The sequence below is a fragment of the Harmonia axyridis genome, chromosome 5 (genome assembly GCF_914767665.1).
Source record: "Harmonia axyridis chromosome 5, icHarAxyr1.1, whole genome shotgun sequence".
Classification (NCBI taxonomy): domain Eukaryota; kingdom Metazoa; phylum Arthropoda; class Insecta; order Coleoptera; family Coccinellidae; genus Harmonia; species Harmonia axyridis.
The window spans coordinates 41133655-41152903 of NC_059505.1; the positions used below are offsets into that span (position 1 = coordinate 41133655).

Below are 19249 nucleotides of genomic sequence, written 5' to 3' on the forward strand. Positions count from 1 at the left end.
TGAATTTTGTGAAAATAAAGAGGAATAAAAGACGATTCATAGTGTATATAATATAATAAATGTATTTTTGATCGAGATCTTATTGTTTAAAGCACACTCTTTCAGAGAATTACTCCAACTCGCGTCGAAATTACTTCTGAAGTCAGATAACCATTGTTTTCTTCACAACTATACAAAAAGCCTCTTCGACTCTCATCCACTCCAAAGAAATTCAACCATTTCAAAATTACAGAGCAGGATCCCAATGAAAAAAAAACAATAACTGACCAAAGATGTGTAGACTATAATTACATAACTACTTACAGTTTTTGTACTAGTTAAACTATATTTGAAAACATAATAATAAACAAAACTATATTCAAACTTTCTTCAGGGATTTTCCACATAATCTAGATATGTACAAGATCAAATATATGTTAATTTATAATAGTTATTAACACTATATACAACTCATTCACTCAAAATATTACATTTACATCGTTTCCTTCGTCGACTCCTCCTTCTTGTCCACCGAAGACCTAACTTCTACAGTTTCATCACTGGTTTTACTCTGTTCCAACGAATCCCCGCAGCTGTCGTCTTCTTTACTATCGGTCGAACTGTCAACCACACAATTCTCAACACCGCAAGTATTCGTTTCCATCGAGTTTGTCTCAACTTTTTCCCTACTAGATTTACTTTCCAAAACGTCACTACTAGACGAAACTTTGTCCGAATTTTTCGCATCGGTCTCCATCAAATTCTTCCCTATTTGATTGTTCGCCTCCACGTTATCCTCGGAGTTCGTACAGTACCTGTTCAGTATCCCGCTGTAGATGTAATCTACGGAATCAGAATTCTGCGATTCGCTCTTCAGATTATTTGGTGTGATGTTGAACGGTGTCGCTTCTATCCTCTCACTGGGAAACATGGTGCTTTTCGTGAAGAGTTGAATTGGTCGTCTGAAACCTTTCGCTGGACACTGGGGGTAACCTAGGATTTCGCTCTTTGCGAACCCTACTGCTGGTGATAGAAGGTATTCCGTGAATTTGTTGGGGAAGAATTCTATCGAGTTGTAATTCCTGAAGATGGTTTCCTGGGGAAGAAAAAGAATCAATATTGCCTATCTACTAATAAGAAAAAGAAAATATTGCAGTTCTCTGTGAACCCATACTATATCTGACAGCTGAAGAAACTACTGTTGTCCACGGGATTTTTTTTTTTTGGAGAAAGATAGAAAAATAATATTCAGAAAGGTTTATAGTTGGTAAAAATCAATTATTCAATGATTATAAAAAACAATGCTAATGAAACCAAGAATAGCAAACTAGTGAAATGGGTCGCTGAGACCACAAAGAAGAAGAAAAGCTATGACACAGAATTTCTCCAAATGCTAACACTTTGTATAAGCTCTATTAGTGATGACGTCACACACCGCCATTTTAGTTCTCCTGTCAGTGTTCGGAATCCAAACAACCAAATTGTCATTCAAATTAGTACGTTGTCGTTGAAGAAATTGCCTTATTTTGATAAATAAGATTATTTAAGGAACGATTTTACTATTAATTGATAGACAGAAGGCACGAGATTAATGCCAGTAAGTTCGAACTTGAAGTTCAACTAATAAACACAAAATCTGGGGAATGATACAGGATTCAAACTTACTGGTATTAACCTCGTTCCTTCTGTCTATCAATTAATACCGAAATCGTTCCTCAAATACTCTTATTTATGAAAATAAACCAATTCCTTCAACGATACCGTACTAATTTGAATGACAATTTATTTGTTTTGATTCCGAACACTGACAGGAGAACCAAAAATGGCGGTGTGTGACGTCACACTAATAGAGCGTATTGTCGTCAAAAAATATATCTCTTGATGCAATAATATACTGGGTGTGCCATTTGAAATAAGGAAGTATTAGTCTGTTTCCGGTATAACCGGAAGTTGTAGAGATCTGAAAATATTTTAAGGAGGAAGATCATTGTCTCAAACCCTAATATGCAAAATTTCAGCTCAAAATTATGATTAGTTTTCCTTAAACGTCTAATAGGCCATCTCGATGGATCACCCTGTATTTGGATCGACTTGTCTCATTTATGAAAATATGCCAATTCCTTCAACGATATCGTACTAGTTTGAATGACAATTTATTTGTTTGGATTCCGAATACTGACAGGAGAACCAAAAACGGCGGTGTGTAACGTCACACTAATAGAGCGTATTGATTAGCGAAATTTCGAGCCCATTTCTTGAACAATTGTTGTTTAGTTAAAACAATTCTTTTGAGACTCGTTCTCCGAAATTTTGCATATTTTACCTAACTGATGAAGTTTTGGAGAAACCTGAAACTTCTTGTGATTCACTTACCGTTAGTTTTTTCTTTCCCTTGTAACTGGGCCAATTTTGGGGTTCCAAAATCAGTTTGCCACCGGGCCTTAACTGGGCGTACATCCTTCTGAAAGCCTGTTTGAGTCCGTTGTCACCCCAGTTCAGATGTATCCATTTCGTGACGCTCAAACAGAGAATTGTGTCGTATTGTGGTTGTTCAAGGGCTAGTAGAGAATCATCATCCAACAAATAGTTGCACTGTAAACAAAATCATACAAATTCAAGATTTTAAGAGGACTTCCAGAGGTCTACATCATTACAACAAACTAATATTAATTTTTTTTTCAAGGCTACCAACATAACTATGGATTCTTCTCATCAAATGAAACACTTTTTTTTTACCATTTTTTCAGATTCGGCTCAGGTGAAAAGTTTCACAATGGACTAGTGCTTTCTTGTCTTTTCCAAGTTTACACCACTGAGAAAATTCAATAATCACATTTTCCATATTATTATAAACTTAAAGGAGCTACACAAACAGCGGTATTCCCATTATAATCCAGCAAAATAAAATAATAATGAATACAATTACTTTCGTTGAGGAACAGTAAACTAAAGTATTTGAAAATATAATAGTTAATTATAATGAAAGTGCAGAAGGCATTGATATTCTTTCATGAGTTCAAAATTCAAAAACGGGCTACAAAGTGGCGTTGATAGGCTGTATCACAAATTTGACAGATAATAGTAAATTCATGACAGGAGAGTTCCGAGTACCAACATATAATGATTAAATAAAGGGTGTTTTTTTTAAAGCTATAGAACTTTTAAATTGCAATAAAACAACGATGGATTATTCGATTGACATGAATTTTATTTATCCGCAATATAATCTTGTGGGATTACATTTTGAATATGATTTTTGGCATATGACCGTCACGGCTGGCTCGGATGTAGTCCAATCTGGACGTCCAATTTTCGATGACTTTTTCCAACATTTGTGGCCGTATATCGGCAATAACACGGCGAATGTTGTCTTCCAAATGGTCAAGGGTTGGTGGCTTATCCGCATAGACCAATGACTTTACATAGCCCCACAGAAAGTAGTCTAGCGGTGTTAAATCACAAGATCTTGGATGCCAATTCACATTCCAAAACGTGAAATTAGGCAGTCACCAAACGTGTCTTTCAATAAATCGATTGTGGCACGAGCTGTGCGACATGTTGCGCCGTCTTGTTGGAACCACAGCTTCTGGACATCATGGTTGTTCAATTCAGGAATGAAAAAGTTAGTAATCATGGCTCTATACCGATCACCATTGACTGTAACGTTCTGGCCATCATCGTTTTTGAAGAAGTACGGACCAATGATTCAACCAGCCCATGAAGCGCACCAAACAGTCAGTTTTTCTGAATGTAAAGGTGTTTCGACATACACTTGAGGATTAGCTTCACTCCAAATGCGGCAGTTTTGTTTGTTGACGTAGCGATTCAACCAGAAGTGCGCTTCATCGCTAAACAAAATAAAATGGACGTAGTGCGCGATACGTATTCCGCACAGAACCATTATTTTCGAAATAAAATTGCACTATTTGCAAGCGTTGTTCAGGCGCGAGTCTATTCATGATGAATTGCCAAACCAAACTGAGAATAAATCACTTGACAGCTGTTAAATCGATCGCCATCTTGAACAGTAATGCCAACTTAACTTAACTTAAACTTAAAGTTATATACCTCGAAAAAAACACCCGTTATAACCATGAAATCTGTGTGAAACTTTTTTTTGTAACTTTAACAGTTTGTATCTTTTTACCTGAGCTGAATCTGGAAGAATGGTAAATGAAAGAAGTGAATCTATGGTCAAGTTCTCTAAATTTTGAACCTCACCATGTTTAATGTAACACTAAAAAAAAAAATATTAATAAACCCAACTTACTCTTTTGAATGTGACATTCTTGGGAAACCCTCTGTTTTTCGAGTAGTCTTCAAAGCCTGGAACATCAATCGGTCCATATAGGATAGGCATTGATATCGGATAGAACTCACTACTACATTTTTGTTCTTCTTGCGCCAAAAGCTCATCGGCTCTAGGCGAATTCACACTCTTAACGTAATGTTTGATGTTCTTCCTGGCTATGCTGATCAGTTTGTCGTCTATATCGATCCCTATAACCGTTTTGGCCCCAAAATCTCTGGCCACCGACAGTGTGACGTGCCCTATGTTACAACCTATGTCCAATATGTCTTTGTCTTGGAAAAGGTACGGGTGGTGCGAGAAAACTTTTAGACGATGATCGATTTCATTGTTTTGATTTCTATAGCCGTAATACCTATAAAAGATGGAACGTTTAGGATATCCCGCAGTGCCTCGAACACACTGGCTGAAATATGGAATGTAAATATGCTTGGACCATTTCATCTTTGCGTTATCATAAGTTCTGTTGGAACAAGAATAAAATTTCATTCGAACAACAGCAAAGTTCAAAATTTTGGCTAGCTTATATATGCTGAAATAAAGAAATTATGTTCTTTCGATATTTTGCAAATTAACCATTCATAAATATCAGGAGAAGTGAGAGCAAGGTATGACTGCAAACCAGTACACTGTTGGAATTTATTTTTGATCATTACACAGGTGAAATACATTATTATAACGGAACTTCGATGATTCAACAGGAAATTTTCAAGTATGTTCTAGATTTGGGACTCACTTGTAAAATGCGCATGCTTTGACCTTTCAAATTGCTTTAACCCCTTCCCAAAATAGATCTGCACCTTAGTGGAAAAAAGATTTACCATTTTATTAAAATATATGAGCTACCAATAGAGGAAAATTGTAAGTTTTCCATAAAAAGGAGGATTTTGTCCAAAATAGAAAAATTTTAATGCAGAATGCTCTTCTTCGCTGATATGGTGCCGATTTATTATTTCTCCAATTATGTGGCAAGTCTTTTCATTCTATCTTACTTTGTAGAACAAAAGCGTCCGGGAATATCTCCGTTTCACACAAATTTCATAGTTATATTTCATTATAACATGTTGGTACTCTAAACTATGCTGTCATAGATTTACTATCATCTGTCAAATTTGTGATAAAGAAAACAGTTCTGCCAACCAACATTTTTCAATGCAAAAATCACTAAATGATATTTATGGAAATATTCCATCAATTTCAATAAAAACTCAATGAATTAGTGAAAATAATGTATAATACTCGTACAGAATGTTCATTCTAACACTCGTTCATTCAAAAACTCGCCACTTCGTGGTTCATTTCTGAATTTTGAACTCTTGAAAGAATATCAACACCTTCTGCACTTGTAATATAAATACTTTCATAATACATTTGGTTTAGTGATTTTGCATTGAAAAATATTGATTGGCAGAACTGTTTATCACATCACAAATTTGACAGATAATAGATAAATCCGTGATAGGAGAATTCCAAGTAGCAACATATAATAATGACATATAACCGAAATCTAGGTGAAACTGAGATATTCCCGCACGATTTTGTTTTACAATGAACAGTAGAATGAACGGATTTGCCACAGAATGGGACAAATGACATTTAATGTCACGCAAATCTATGTTTTTAGGTTAACTAAAGAATTGTTGTATTCTATCATAAAAGTTTATAGAAATTTCCGCTGAAAAGAGCTATACTGATTATTTTGTGGAGATCGTTGGTTTTTATGACTTTCAACTGATGGACCATAGAGTGCCGGCACTATCTTATAGAAAATATAGAAGAGAACCACTGAAAATAATTTTCTTCAAACACAGAAAAAGGTTTGTTCTTATAACTTCTTGTCCAGTATCAGTATCTGCTGTCCAATCAATTACAAAGCGTATTTTTTCCTGTTGAATGTCAAAGTTCCGCTATTATAAAGTGATCAACGTAGTATAACGAAAAGACGAAATTTCGAAAATCAAAAATTTCCTTATCAAAGAAAAAAGTTCCTAAACATAAATTTGGACAATTTGCCAATGATTTATTTCTGGTAACTTTCCCACCGTAATCTGGTGCAATTCCATTGTACAGCATCATACTCCATCAACACTTGATGAAGTTATTTCTGGTCCGTCTCTCTGTTCTCATCTGAGCCTTGCATCTTGAGATATTCTCAGTCTACAGTGCCCCGTTAGAGATCGACTGGCTTCTCTTTCTCGGTGGATTAATGCCTTAATAAAAAACAGAAGATAATTCTCTGGTTTTTTTTCCTCACCTTGGTTTAATATGATGTGAACGCCAAGTCAAAATGATCCAACTTAATACATTATTCTCCTCAGCAAAAAAATTTGAAAAAAAATGGGAGAATCCCTAAGAGAATTCATTCTGTTTCTTAGCTAGTTCAAAGAATCTAGATCCTGATAGTTTTGAATGTTATCAAAGACGAAGAATATGAATTTTATTCAAGAACAGAATATACTATTTTAGTGTATTAGAATAAATCCAACCTAACCTCAAAAAGATCTCTATAGAAAGAATGTAATCAATCGAAGTCAAAAATTCTACCGGAGGCATATTATGATATGAAAATATTCATTGAGTTCAGAAATTGGTTGATGTGCTTTAACGTGGCACAAAAATGACGAGTTCTCTCTTTTTGAACCAATTATTTAAAATTTTCAGCTCTTCAGTACCCGAAATTCTATAAATATATTGCAAAATTTAATACATATTCTTTTCTCTGTATGTTTTTTACAGATTGTGAAAATACGCTCTATTAGTGATGACGTCACAAACCGCCATTTTAGTTCTTCTGTCAGTGTTCGGAATCCAAACAAACAAATTGCTATTCAAATTAGTACTTTTTCGTTGAAGAAATTGTCTTATTTTCATAAATAAGATTATTTAAGGAACGATTTTACTATTAATTGATAGACAGAAGGCACGAGATTAATGCCAGTAAGTTCGAACTTGAAATTTAACTAATGAACACGGCTTTTTACAAAATCTGGGGAATGATACAGGATTCAAACTTACTGGTATTAACCTCGTTCCTTCTGTCTATCAATTAATACCTAAATCGTTCCTCAAATACTCTTATTTATGAAAATATACCAATTCCTTCAACGACACCGTACTAATTCGAATGACAATTTATTTGTTTGGATTCCGAACACAGACAGGAGAACCAAAAATGGCGGTGTGTGACGTCACACTAATAGAGCGTATAGAATACATAGTACACTTATGATAGTTGGCAACAGTGGATAACCTAAATGACAGATGACGTTTATATTCCGCCAATTGTGCCAACAGCAGAAACTTGTTCACTTTGAATGATAAAATTCATGTTATTCGTCTTTGTGAAAACATCAAAAATGGAAACTAAAAACTAAATGAATAAGAAATTTTTTTGTAAATTCTCACCTGTTGTAATTTCCATACTGAAACTTCTTATCCTTATCTTTAAACTTGGGCAACTGTACAACTTCCTTGTATTGTTTCGGTTCAGTCTTTTTAGTAACCGAATTCATCCTTTTCAGCCAAGCACCGGGTTGCGGTACTACAGGACTGACAATTTTGTCCAGACTATATCTAACTTTTTTCGCTTCTTTATGCTCTTCAGACTTTCGCTTCAACAGTTTTTCTTTTTTAGGCGATAAAAGTTCCAAAGTCAGATCTTTGACACCCGCTGGTTTTGGCTGTTTAGCATTCGAAGATGACACTGAGGCCCCCTCTTGCATGTCTTCGTCTGGTATTTTTGCACTTTCAGTCTGACACTCTGCAGTGTCCGGTTCTGGGCTTATATCGGTGTCCGACATTTCTGTGGTTGTCGAGATGGTGCGTTTTTTCTTCAAGCGTTTTTTACGGCCCTACACAAAAAAATTATGGATATTAAAAAAATTCAAAGGAGTATTTTGCCGCAAAAACTGATTTTTTTGAGTATAGCAAAGATAGAGGAAATTTAAGGGTTAGAAACAACATTTGGGAACCGATCTTAAAGTTTACACTCCCAAAATGCATTTCAGATCATTCTAAACAACTTTGATTTTGTGTCTGTCTGTGTGCCCGCATATGCTTGTAACAGCAACAAATATTACAATTCTTATCCAATTCTAATGAAATTTGGTATGGGTATTCTTCAGTTTGGGTCGTAGATGGTCTCTTACGAAATTAAACGTTTGCAGAAAGAGGGTGCGCGTTGTGCATGCGCAAAATGAAATTTCTGATATTTCCATATCGATGTTGATGAAATAATAGTGTTTGATGCATCAAATATCAAATATGAACTTATCATCGTTCAAATGACATTAAACTGTCTTATGCGCATGCGTAACTCTTCTGATTAGTTGCTGCATACATGATACTTGAGATATTTGTTATTTAATAATTGTTACGTTTTTGATGCTGCATAAATAAAGATTAAAAAATATTCCGAATAGAGTTCAACCTCAGAGTAATAAACATAGATAGAGGGAGCATATATGTCATTTCAGTAAGCAAATTTTGTCCCCAACATGAACTATCAAATTTGACATGAAGCGCGCGGAAATGAAAACATATCAATGATACGATATTTCACTAAATTCGCGAGTTTCTCCAAAAAGAACGCACTTCTTATGTCCCATAATGAATCAACGTTTCATATCAACTCAAAATATATTGAAATAATTATTTAACTATATCAGAAATTCAGTAAACAAACTTCAAGCGCGCCAAATGACGTGAAACAACCGATGACACTAGGAGAGCAAAAGTTGCCAAACCTTAGATTTCAGCAGGTAGATACAGAAAATAATAATTATTCTGCTTATTATAAATTCGACAATTAGGAAAAATATCGGATTCCAAATATTCAAATTCGAATATTTAATCGGGAATCACTCAAATAAATATATTTCATTCAATATAATATACATTCATAACGATATAGTAAAATTGTGGATTTGAAAATATATCACAATCTGACAACTTAACCTAACCATGATGGGGACATGTAAAAATTGCGTATACTCCCTTTATCTATGCTTATTACTCTACGAGTTCAACAATAACATTACCTTTTTAACGGGTGAACACAACTGCATCTCATACTCAGCGTCATTGGAACAATCGATGAGATTCAAGGGATCCCTGATGTTCGGAGGTATGATCACCTCAACCTGACCCTTTCTCCTAGGTGGCGTTGGTATCGGCGAACTCTTGGGAGTCACAGCATTCATGGCCCTGTTGACCTCCTCGTCCTGAAGACTGTTCAAGTTGAGGGGGTCCGTTATGTTACCTCCAAGAAGAAATTTAGAGGGTAGCACAGGTTTGGGGTTGATGCCGTGGCCCGAGAAGCTCTTGGATCGTCTTCTGCCGTTTCTGTCGTGCTTCAGGCGTTTCCTCAACCTATCATTCTGGGCTTTCGTGTTGTTGTTCGCTGGCTGGATGTTGTTGGGCTGACTCTTGTTGTTGGGGCCTTGAGGCTTGAAGGTGGGTAGGTGGATTTCTGCCGAAGACATTTCGACCTGGGGGGAGACAATACGTTATACATACATACATTTTATTACAATATAATATGTTGTTGATTTGACTGTCCAAGTTTGGAGGTATGTTTTTAAATGCTAAATCTTCTTATTACTCAAAAAGACCTCTCAATAAATGCACTATCTGTGAGTTGTCCTATTTTATCTGTTTCAGCCAAATATCCAACCTTAAATCATTATTACACACAAATGTTGGTCAAATGTCTTGTTATTTTGTTACATCGCCAACTATTTTTATAAAAAATAGTTGAAATCGGTATTCAATTGATTCTTCTAATTAGACCTGAGCCTTTGTCACTTTTGAAGCTGCCATCTTTCAACATTTGACAAGTAAAACTACATCATCAGTAAACATGGAACGATACACGCTTCAACAACGCATTGAAATTGTTGAAATTCACTAAAAGAATGGTGAAAATGTTGCAGTCACAGTTCGCAAAAGTAAAGCACTTTTGGATCGTCGTGAATCACCTTCTCGACCAGCAAAAGTGAAACTGGTGAAAAAATTTGAGCTGTTAGGAAAAGTTAGTGATGTGTAGAATCGAAACCTTGTGCGTCGCTCAAGAACAACTAGGTTAATGCTGCGGTAGCCCGTATGTGTTGAGGAAAACCCAGGTTTGTCAATTCCTCGTCGACCTTGGGTATTAGCTATGATTTATGATTTTTTTGGCCGGAATAGTAAGATATTGATGTGGACGACGGTGATTTTGAACAGGGCGACGCTAGGTGTCACACAATCGCAATTTTGCAAGAAAAATTTCTTAGCCGTGTTATTTTTGAAGAGGTGATCACAATTGGCCACAAATCACAAGATCTAGGGAGATCTTGTGATTTAATACCTTTAGACTTTTTATTTAGGACCAAGTGACGGATGAGGTCTATGCCAATGCTCCGCAATCGATTCAAGACCTTAAAAATGGAATTCGTGAACTTAACCTACAGCCTCAAATGTGTGAATTGGTCATGAAAAATTTCATGAAAAGGACTATATGGTGCTGCAATTGTTTTCCATCGTTAATACGAGACTTTCCTCTTTACAATGAAATAAACATTCATTGATTCATCTTAAATATACTCTTTTTTCTTCAATATCAAAATTAAACCTCTTATTGGAAAATCCCGGAGAAGAATAACTTTAGAAAATCAGAAAAATCCACTTAAAAAAATTGCAAATAACAAAACTAAAAAGGACAGACGAGGTTTTTCAGAAACCAGAGAATTTAGCACCAACATAGTAGGCCCGGGTTCAGCATTATTATTTGACAGTAGACGTCATAACAGGTAATTTTTCAAAGGTTATATGACTGTCAATCAATGTCAAGTTCCAGAATATAGATTTACGTCCGTTTGACAGACGATCGTGCAACGGGGTAGGAATAAAATTGGACAAGAACAGTAGCCCTGCATTCAAAAGAAGGTTGGAAGAGAAAATTGGAAAATGGCGTCAAATGAAAAGTATATTAACTCCTTTTTCATTGGTGCTATCAACATGGATCAAAAACATTCTACAGCCACTTTTTTCAGTAGAATCCACTGGTGTAATCATTTATTTTTTATTGCCATTAGTTTCGAAGTTATATTACACACTTGTGTTTTTTAACAAAATCGCTTTTTCTTTTACCTTCTTCAAAAATATATAACATGATATATAAATTCCTAATCAATCTATAAAAATCATCAAACGTTTCAGTTTCACACGGCAAACCAACCCAGTGTCAATCTATAATAATCTAATAACGGTGTTAAATCCGGGGGCTTTGATGGCCACCGAATATTTTAAATATTTGAAGTTCACAGAATATCGCAAATAGGCACTTTGTTGATTTGCCTTGTGAAACTGAAATTCTTGATGATTTTTATTGATTGATAAGGAATTTAGATATCATATTATATATTCTTGAAAATTGTAAAAGAAAGCGACTTTATTTGTTATAGAATTTGTTATGGCTTACATTAAAAAAAAAACAGAAGTTTGCAAAATAACTTCAAAACTGATGGTAATGAAAAATAAACACACCAATGGATTTTACTGAAAAAAGTGCCTTCAAAACGTTTTTGTTTCATGTTGATAGCACCAATGAAAAAGGAGTTAAAATACTTTCATTTTACGCCATTTCCCAATTTTCTCTTATAGCTTGAAAACTGTCCAATTCATAAGGTTGCGGTTTCACCAAATTAATTCAAAAATCGAGCCCGAAAATGTGCCATTCATTTTTTTTTAAGCTGAGAGGATTTATGAGATCCCCTCATTAGATAACGAATTTGGGACACCCGTGAAAATAAATAATAATAAAACGGCAAGTCGATCCAAATACCGGGTGATTCACCGGGATGGCCTATTAGACGTTTATGGAAAACTAATCATAATTTTGTGCTGAAATTTTGCACATTGGGGTTTGAGACAATGATCTTTCTCGTTAAAATATTTTCAGATCTCTACAACTTCCAGTTATACAGGAAACAGACTACGACTTCCTTATTTGAAATGGGACACCCAGTATATTATTGCATCAAGAGATAGCTTTTTTGACGACAATACGCTCTATTAGTGTGACGTCACACACCGCCATTTCTGGTTCTCTTGTCAGTGTTCGGAATCCAAACAAACAAATTGTCATTCAAATTAGTACGTTGTCGTTGAAGGAATTGGCTTATTTTGATAAATACGATTATTTAAGGAACGATTTCAGTATTAATTGATAGACAGAAGGAACGAGGTTAATACCAGTAAGTTTGAATCCTGTATCATTCCCCAGATTTTGAAAAAAGCCGTGTTTATTAGTTGAACTTCAAGTTCGAACTTACTGGCATTAATCTCGTGCCTTCTGTCTATCAATTGATAGTCAAATCGATCCTTAAATAATCTTATTTATCAAAATAAGCCAATTTCTTCAACGACAACGTACTAATTTAAATGACAATTTGTTTGTTTGGATTCCGAACACTGACAGGAGAACTGAAATGGCGGTGTGTAACGTCATCACTAATAGAGCGTATTTCGGCAATATGCCAATTTGCCAATATGACGCAATATGACTGTGGGGAGTAGTCTGTGACTGTGAAAACACAGAAACTAGAATTCGATGTTTCCATAACTAAATTTTACATTTCAAGAATTATAATGAATTATTCTCAATTGAAAATTATATTGGTTCATGGATTTCTCAACAAAACCAACGAAAAATTAATTATAATTCATTATAATGTAAAATTTAGTTACCCAAACATCGGATTTTAGTTTCTTTCTGTGTTTTCCGGAAGTCACAGACTACTCCACACAGTGAGGTATTGCGGTTTTGCCTCATGTAATAATAACTCTAAAGTATTCATTTTATGCTTAAGTAACCCCCACTATTTTTGTACGTAGAATCGACTAAAATAATAAAAAATGTAGGTTCTAATTTGAAAATTTTGAGTTTTGATGAATTGTTGAATGAGTTGCTCAAGTTCATGATATTCTAATAAACACCCTGTATATTATTGGTCCAAACCGCAAACAGTTTTATAATACTACGTATTTGCAGAATCGAAAAAGAAAAAACTTTCGAAAAAGCCTTTTCTGCCAAAAATTCCAAAAAATGTGAGTCCTCATCGCCACCTTTTTTTCATAAGAATCCCATCAACTCATGAACCGTTGAGTTTTTACCCAAGGTATGGCATATTGCCGAAATTATCATAAAAAAGCTGTCTAATGATGCAATAACATATACTGGCAATGCCATTTGAAATAAGCAAGTAGTAGTCTGTTTCCGGTATAACCGGAAATTGTAGTGATCTGAAAACATTTAAGGGAGAAAGATCATTGTCTCAAACCCCAATATGCAAATTTTCAGCTCAAGATTATGATTAGTTTTCCATAAATGTCTAACAGGCCATCCCGGTGAATCACCCTGCATAATTTTAGGGTCCAACCAAATTTCAAAATTCAATTTAATAAAGAAAACCTGGATTGGTGCTTCATAATGAACAAAATATTTCACCACAAAATCCTAGTCGAAATATTACCAGATTTACGAATTTTCAAAATTTAAAAGTAACGTCCAAACAAATCACTACTGGTTCGAAACTCGCACCATCTTATTCATCATATCAATAATTTTCCGACTTATTCCACCATATGAAAACAAATAACAACCACTTGTTCAAAATCTGCAAGTTTTTTTTTTTTAGAGCAACCAATTCAAACTCTCCCAATATCTATTATACGATGCTTCGAAGCCGAGGCAGAAATATTTTCTGAAATCGCATCGATATCGTTTTACACAATGGTCTAACTGCACAAGCGATAGGTGCCTATATTAACCGAGCTCAAAAGCGAGCATAACAAAGAATCGTTAAGGCTTTATAAATCAGGCCATTAAAATTTACGTCGTCTGAACAGTATCGCCTTCTATAAATTACTCGATGTAAATTGTATGCGTTTATTCTTCAATTACGGAAAAAATGTTACAGAATCGAATTGCCGTCGACAAAAAAGAACGATATAGTAAAGGTAAGTAAGGAATAAGTTCGGTTAACACGCATTTAATACAACGTCAAGTTTCATGACGAATGATGAATAAATTAGTCACATGATATCATCAGCGAACTGTGTAAGCTCGAATTCGAAACCATCAAATATCGAATAAATCGAAACTGGGCTCGTAACCTGTTGAAATTTTGAATAAAGTTTTTATTTTCTCATATATAACTAAATATTCGTATTAAATCTCATGTCGTGAATTATTTCCGGATTGAATAGTCAAAGTTTTTTGATCTATTAATTCTGACAGCCTAAATGCAACCAGTACCAATAAAATATTATTAATGTTCAAGTGTCGAAGTTGTTAATCCGCTTAATGTTAATTGCAAATGAAGCCTGAAACTTTAAACTTATTGATAACGTGTACGATTAAAAATAACCTCAATACTGGCTCCGCGAGCGTGTGTACCCAGCTTTATATCCAGCTAACACATTTATTAATGTGGCTTACTAATAATATGACACGATCTCTTAACGACATGCACTTGTATAAACTTGTTTCATCACGCAAAATTATCGATTCCCCGGAGAAAATAAAGAAAATGACATACACTGTCATTATTCAAAGTCAAGGCGAAATTTAGCGAGAAATGTGTAAATTTAAATTGATGAAAATTCCTGGCAAAGTATTTCGAATAACTGCATGAAGATTCACTGAGAAAGATTCAGAACATGCTGCTAGATCCACTAAAGGAAAGGATAATTAGATTTCTGTACATCTGTGAACTCGAACTACAGTCATTTATGGTGTTTTCCAATAGATAACGATGTTTGAGGAAAATATTCAACAGTTGGCCAATATTAAAAAGCCACACGAGATATAGGAAAGAAACTAATCAACGAAATTTCACAAAAATCTTCAATAATGAAAACTCATTTAAAATGAATACTACTTTCGAAAAGCTCGCATACCGACACGTAATCACCTTGAAGAATTTGAAACGAAAATTTAAATTAAGATAAATTTTTTTATTCACAAAACCGCAAAAATATTGGCCGGTGAAGTAACGACGCAATAAATAAGAAAGAAAAAAAAAGTGGACTATTCGATTAAAATTGCTACAATTACCTAATGGAAGTTGAACAAAAGGCACTAATACCATCAAATGAAAACAAATATATGGAAATATGTCACGATTGAACTTACCTACCCGAATAAAATTCAAATTAGAAAGGTTGGAGAGTCGAAAACAACATTAATTTTTCAAGTAAGTCCTAGTATATTACTTTCTCAAAGGTGCAAAAGAAATATTAAAAAAAAAAAATTCGGAACATCCCCCAAATAAAAATTGAAGGAAAATCTTATTAGATTTTTCCCATTTCCTTCCCGCAAAAAAATTAATGCACAGATCTCGGACCTGCGCAAAGCGAACATACACAAAAGCCATTGCAGCTCTTGTAAATTATCGTAAACCCAACCCAAAATCTACCATAATATCATACAAATAAGCGAAAACTTACCCAAATATTCCTTGATCACTCTTTGAATACACTTTTTGGAACCTTCAGACACTAACTATCATTAGAGAATGTAGAAAATCGTAGATTTACTACCAACGTTCATCTAGCGATTTGCTGTCAGAACGTCATAAATAAGTTGTGCGATTTGCTTTCTATGCTCTGTGCACTGCATGTGGTTGATTCTCTATCTGGCATCCATTTTAATATGTTTAACGAAACTGCACGAGTGATGAACGAGTTCCGAGAGCGAACGCATGCGCACAAAGCATGAAAATAGATCAGTTTGTTGAATTTGAACAAAGAGCAACAGAGCATCATCTCGTGCAATTCTCGCTCGTATGTACAGGCTTCAAAAAGAAACCCTATTCGTATTTTATTTGAAAGACATTCTAAAATAAAGAAACCAAAACCTACTGCAAACACCGTCGTTTTCCGTGTTTATAATACTTCGTAACGTATGAAATAACAGTAGAATGGGAGTGTGCACTGAAGTTACTTCTAAACTTTGAAATTGAACAACTTGTTCTCTGAAATTGATTTTTTTTCCATTGGATTTATGAAGTTGGAATTTGTAGATTAATTCTTTCTGAAATCAGTTTATTTCCTTGCCAAAACACTTGTTCAAATTTGTCTATGGCGAGATAATATGCCATAGAAACGATATTCATCATTCTAACAGCCTTGAACTATGAAATTCGATGTTTTTTTCTGGAATTATTCCAATTAAGAAGAAGAATTGATCTACAAGTTCATAAAAACAATAGAAATTCCAATTCCACAAAACATCGTAAGCCTCCATTGTTAGAAGTCTTCGATTCTGAATATTCAGCAAAATTCTTTTGTATTATCTAAAGAAAATGCCATTATATAAAAAACGTGTTAAAAAATCTATCTTCTCGCAAGATACTAATAATTCAACGCAAATGGTTTCTTCAGAATTCAAGCAACCAAGTAGTTCTCAAAAAGCTCTCGAAGAAATTCTCGATCCTCAAGGAAAATTGAATAAGAGTCCCATTTACCCGGAAGTTTTTCCAAGATGTGCGAGTGAGCCTAATGAATCTGCTTTTATTGATGATAGTTTCGAAAAAACGGAATTGAAATTGGAAAACGATGCATCCGATAGAAAAAATTCTGAAACTCCTATTGAAAATTCGTTGCCTTATGAAATATCTTATACATCAAATGATACTTCGGAAAAAGAAACAGTACTCCAGGAAATTGCCGATGTGGATAATATGAACGGCTTATCAACTGAAAATATAGAGATATTGGCACCAACTGATAAGATTAAACAATCAAACCTAGTTGAAAATGCAATAACACCGGAGAAAAACAACATGATAGCCATTTCGGAAGTAAAATCTATAGAAAAACCGAAAAAGAAAAAATCAATTATGCATCCAATGAAATCATCCAAAAATAAGAAAAAAAAATCACTAGATTCAGAAGTAAAAGACTTCAAGGAAAATATCCCGCCTCAATCCAATAATTCAGAATCACACCTAGACCTAAATGCTTCTCTTAATTCTTCCATAAGCTCCCAAGTAAGCTTAAATGATCCACCTGTAAAGGAAGCATTTAAAAATTTCCTTATTAAGAAGAAAGTTGTAAAAGATCAAAAAAACATAATTTCTTCCCAAACCTCAGATATCTCCTTGAATGACCCTGTTATTCGCGATACTTATTCTCAATTCATGACCAAGAAAGAAAAATTTGCCAGGGTGAATACCCCCAAAGGATTAACTCACTATGACAAAATGAAATGGCTGCAAGGGCAAAGAAATGTTGGTGTTTATGTCCACTGTGACAGTTGTGATAAAATAAGATTCCTTGAGGAAATAAACGATCCTACTGTTTTGCCAGATAAATGGTACTGCAAGGATAACTCAGGTGAAGAAAGAGCTTCACATATCACTACCATACTTTTCAAACGTGAAAGTAATATGCGCATCCACCATTTACACTAAATTTTTTAATATACCCGTTCATTTTTATGTTTGTTTAGACAGTTATTCAACTGTTGAGATAAGCCAAAATTCTTAAATTGAGCAATAACAAAATTTTTTTTTCAATGTGATCAGATTCAAATTTTATTTTCCAGTGGTGTAGTAGACTATTACTTTTCATTTCAGAAATTGGATATGTTGAAGATAATTTTTTTTTCTCGGTTTAACAGATATAGATTATAATAGATGTGATGTCCCTGAGGAAAAATTTCCTCTGTATGTACAAGAAGATTGGATAGACAACCTGTACAATGCAGGTAGCATTGTATGGGGACGAGTTGAAGGTTTTCCTTGGTGGCCTGCAATGGTAGAAGATGATCCCGATACAGAATCTTATTACTGGTTAAAAGATGAAATTAACAACACTCCAGTAAGATTAATTACTTCAGTAAAAACAATTATTCTTATTATTTTAAATCCTTTTTTACAGTCATATTATCATGTTACATTCTTCGATCAAAAAGAAGTGACAAGAGCTTGGCTTAAGCCAAACGATATTAAATCATACTTCAGAGAGAAGAACAATTCCAGCTTGCTCCCAAGTAAATACTGTATATTCAAAAAAAGAATAGATTATGCTATCAAACAAGCGAATGAAGCTATCGAGATGAACCTTCAAGAAAGATTTGAGAAATTCAGCTTCTTGGTTCGATACAAGAAACCAATACAAAAACCAAAAGATTTCATCCAAGAATTGAAGGAAAACGTTAAGAAGTTTAACAAAGATGATTTCATAAAGGGAAAGAAGAGTGGCGATAAAAATAAGGAAAACAAGAAAAGAAATGTTAATAAAAAAAAGAAGTTAGAAACTGATGATTTTTTACTTGACGATTTTGAGATTCCTCCAAGTCCTACCTTAGAGAACATTTCCCTAGAGCTTTTCGAGAATGTTTGACTTTTTTCCTTGTTAAATAATTTAAATGATTATTTAGTTTTTGTTAAAATAAGTATCATTAAAAGTTTATTATGTTCTTTCTTGAACTTTGTGTTATTCTAAATAAAGCAATTAAAAATAAATAAAAATCATAAATATAGGATTAATTCAATTTAATGGTAAAAATAAACGACTCTAATTTTAGAGAATCAAATCTTTTGAACTCAACTAATTAACAATTTTCATTATTTACAGTCCGATTTGACAATACTAATATATTAAAAATATATATTATGTTACAAATTTTGGTACAAATCAATTCTACGATTTTCTTGAGATAGTTTTCACATCATAAACCAGATATGGCCTTGAGAAATACAAAAAAATTCTTTGATTTTGAAAAACGTCCACAAATGAGTGAAAAATACACAATGATCACGAAGAAGAATTCTTGATAATTACATATAAATCAATTCAAATTACAATTCATTTCAACAAAAATCTTCACTATTTGTAGGTACATTCAATTAAATTTCATTCTGATTTCGATTCACATCGAAAATTGTCCTGATCCCAATAATTACAAGAGCC

At 34.0% G+C, this 19249-nt stretch overlaps 2 protein-coding genes across 3 annotated transcripts; one reads left to right on the forward strand and one right to left on the reverse strand.

Moving 5' to 3' along the window:
• Positions 1-263: 263 nt before the first annotated feature.
• LOC123679732 (7SK snRNA methylphosphate capping enzyme bin3-like) lies at positions 264-15950 on the reverse strand. Of its 2 annotated transcripts, XM_045617172.1 has the most exons (7): positions 15779-15948; positions 9328-9777; positions 7694-8139; positions 4360-4643; positions 4250-4305; positions 2353-2571; positions 264-1075 (listed from the first exon to the last, which is right to left on the reverse strand). In XM_045617172.1, exons 2-7 carry the CDS (start codon positions 9769-9771, stop codon positions 473-475), a joined length of 2052 nt encoding a protein of 683 aa, XP_045473128.1. In that variant the 5' UTR covers positions 9772-9777; positions 15779-15948; the 3' UTR covers positions 264-472. The 2 variants fall into 2 exon arrangements, with proteins under 2 accessions (XP_045473128.1, XP_045473127.1); XM_045617171.1 differs by having other exon boundaries at positions 4250-4643; positions 15779-15950.
• Positions 15951-16118: 168 nt separating this feature from the next.
• LOC123679734 (zinc finger CW-type PWWP domain protein 1-like) lies at positions 16119-18759 on the forward strand. The gene is made up of 3 exons (XM_045617173.1): positions 16119-17668; positions 17955-18154; positions 18215-18759. The coding sequence occupies exons 1-3, from the start codon at positions 16636-16638 to the stop codon at positions 18677-18679; spliced, it is 1698 nt and encodes a 565-aa protein (XP_045473129.1). The 5' UTR covers positions 16119-16635; the 3' UTR covers positions 18680-18759.
• The last annotated feature ends 490 nt before the right edge of the window (positions 18760-19249 follow it).

Coding starts and splice junctions, on each gene's coding strand:
- LOC123679732 (XM_045617171.1), bottom strand. CDS start 9,771: ATGTCTTCGGCAGAAATCCACCTACCCACCTTCAAGCCTCAAGGCCCC. Junction 8,140..9,327: donor TGTGTTCACCCGTTAAAAAG/GTAATGTTATTG, acceptor TTTTTTGTGTAG/GGCCGTAAAAAACGCTTGAA. Junction 4,644..7,693: donor CAGTATGGAAATTACAACAG/GTGAGAATTTAC, acceptor CATCTTTTATAG/GTATTACGGCTATAGAAATC.
- LOC123679734 (XM_045617173.1), top strand. CDS start 16,636: ATGCCATTATATAAAAAACGTGTTAAAAAATCTATCTTCTCGCAAGAT. Junction 17,669..17,954: donor GTACTGCAAGGATAACTCAG/GTGAAGAAAGAG, acceptor TCGGTTTAACAG/ATATAGATTATAATAGATGT. Junction 18,155..18,214: donor ATGAAATTAACAACACTCCA/GTAAGATTAATT, acceptor CCTTTTTTACAG/TCATATTATCATGTTACATT.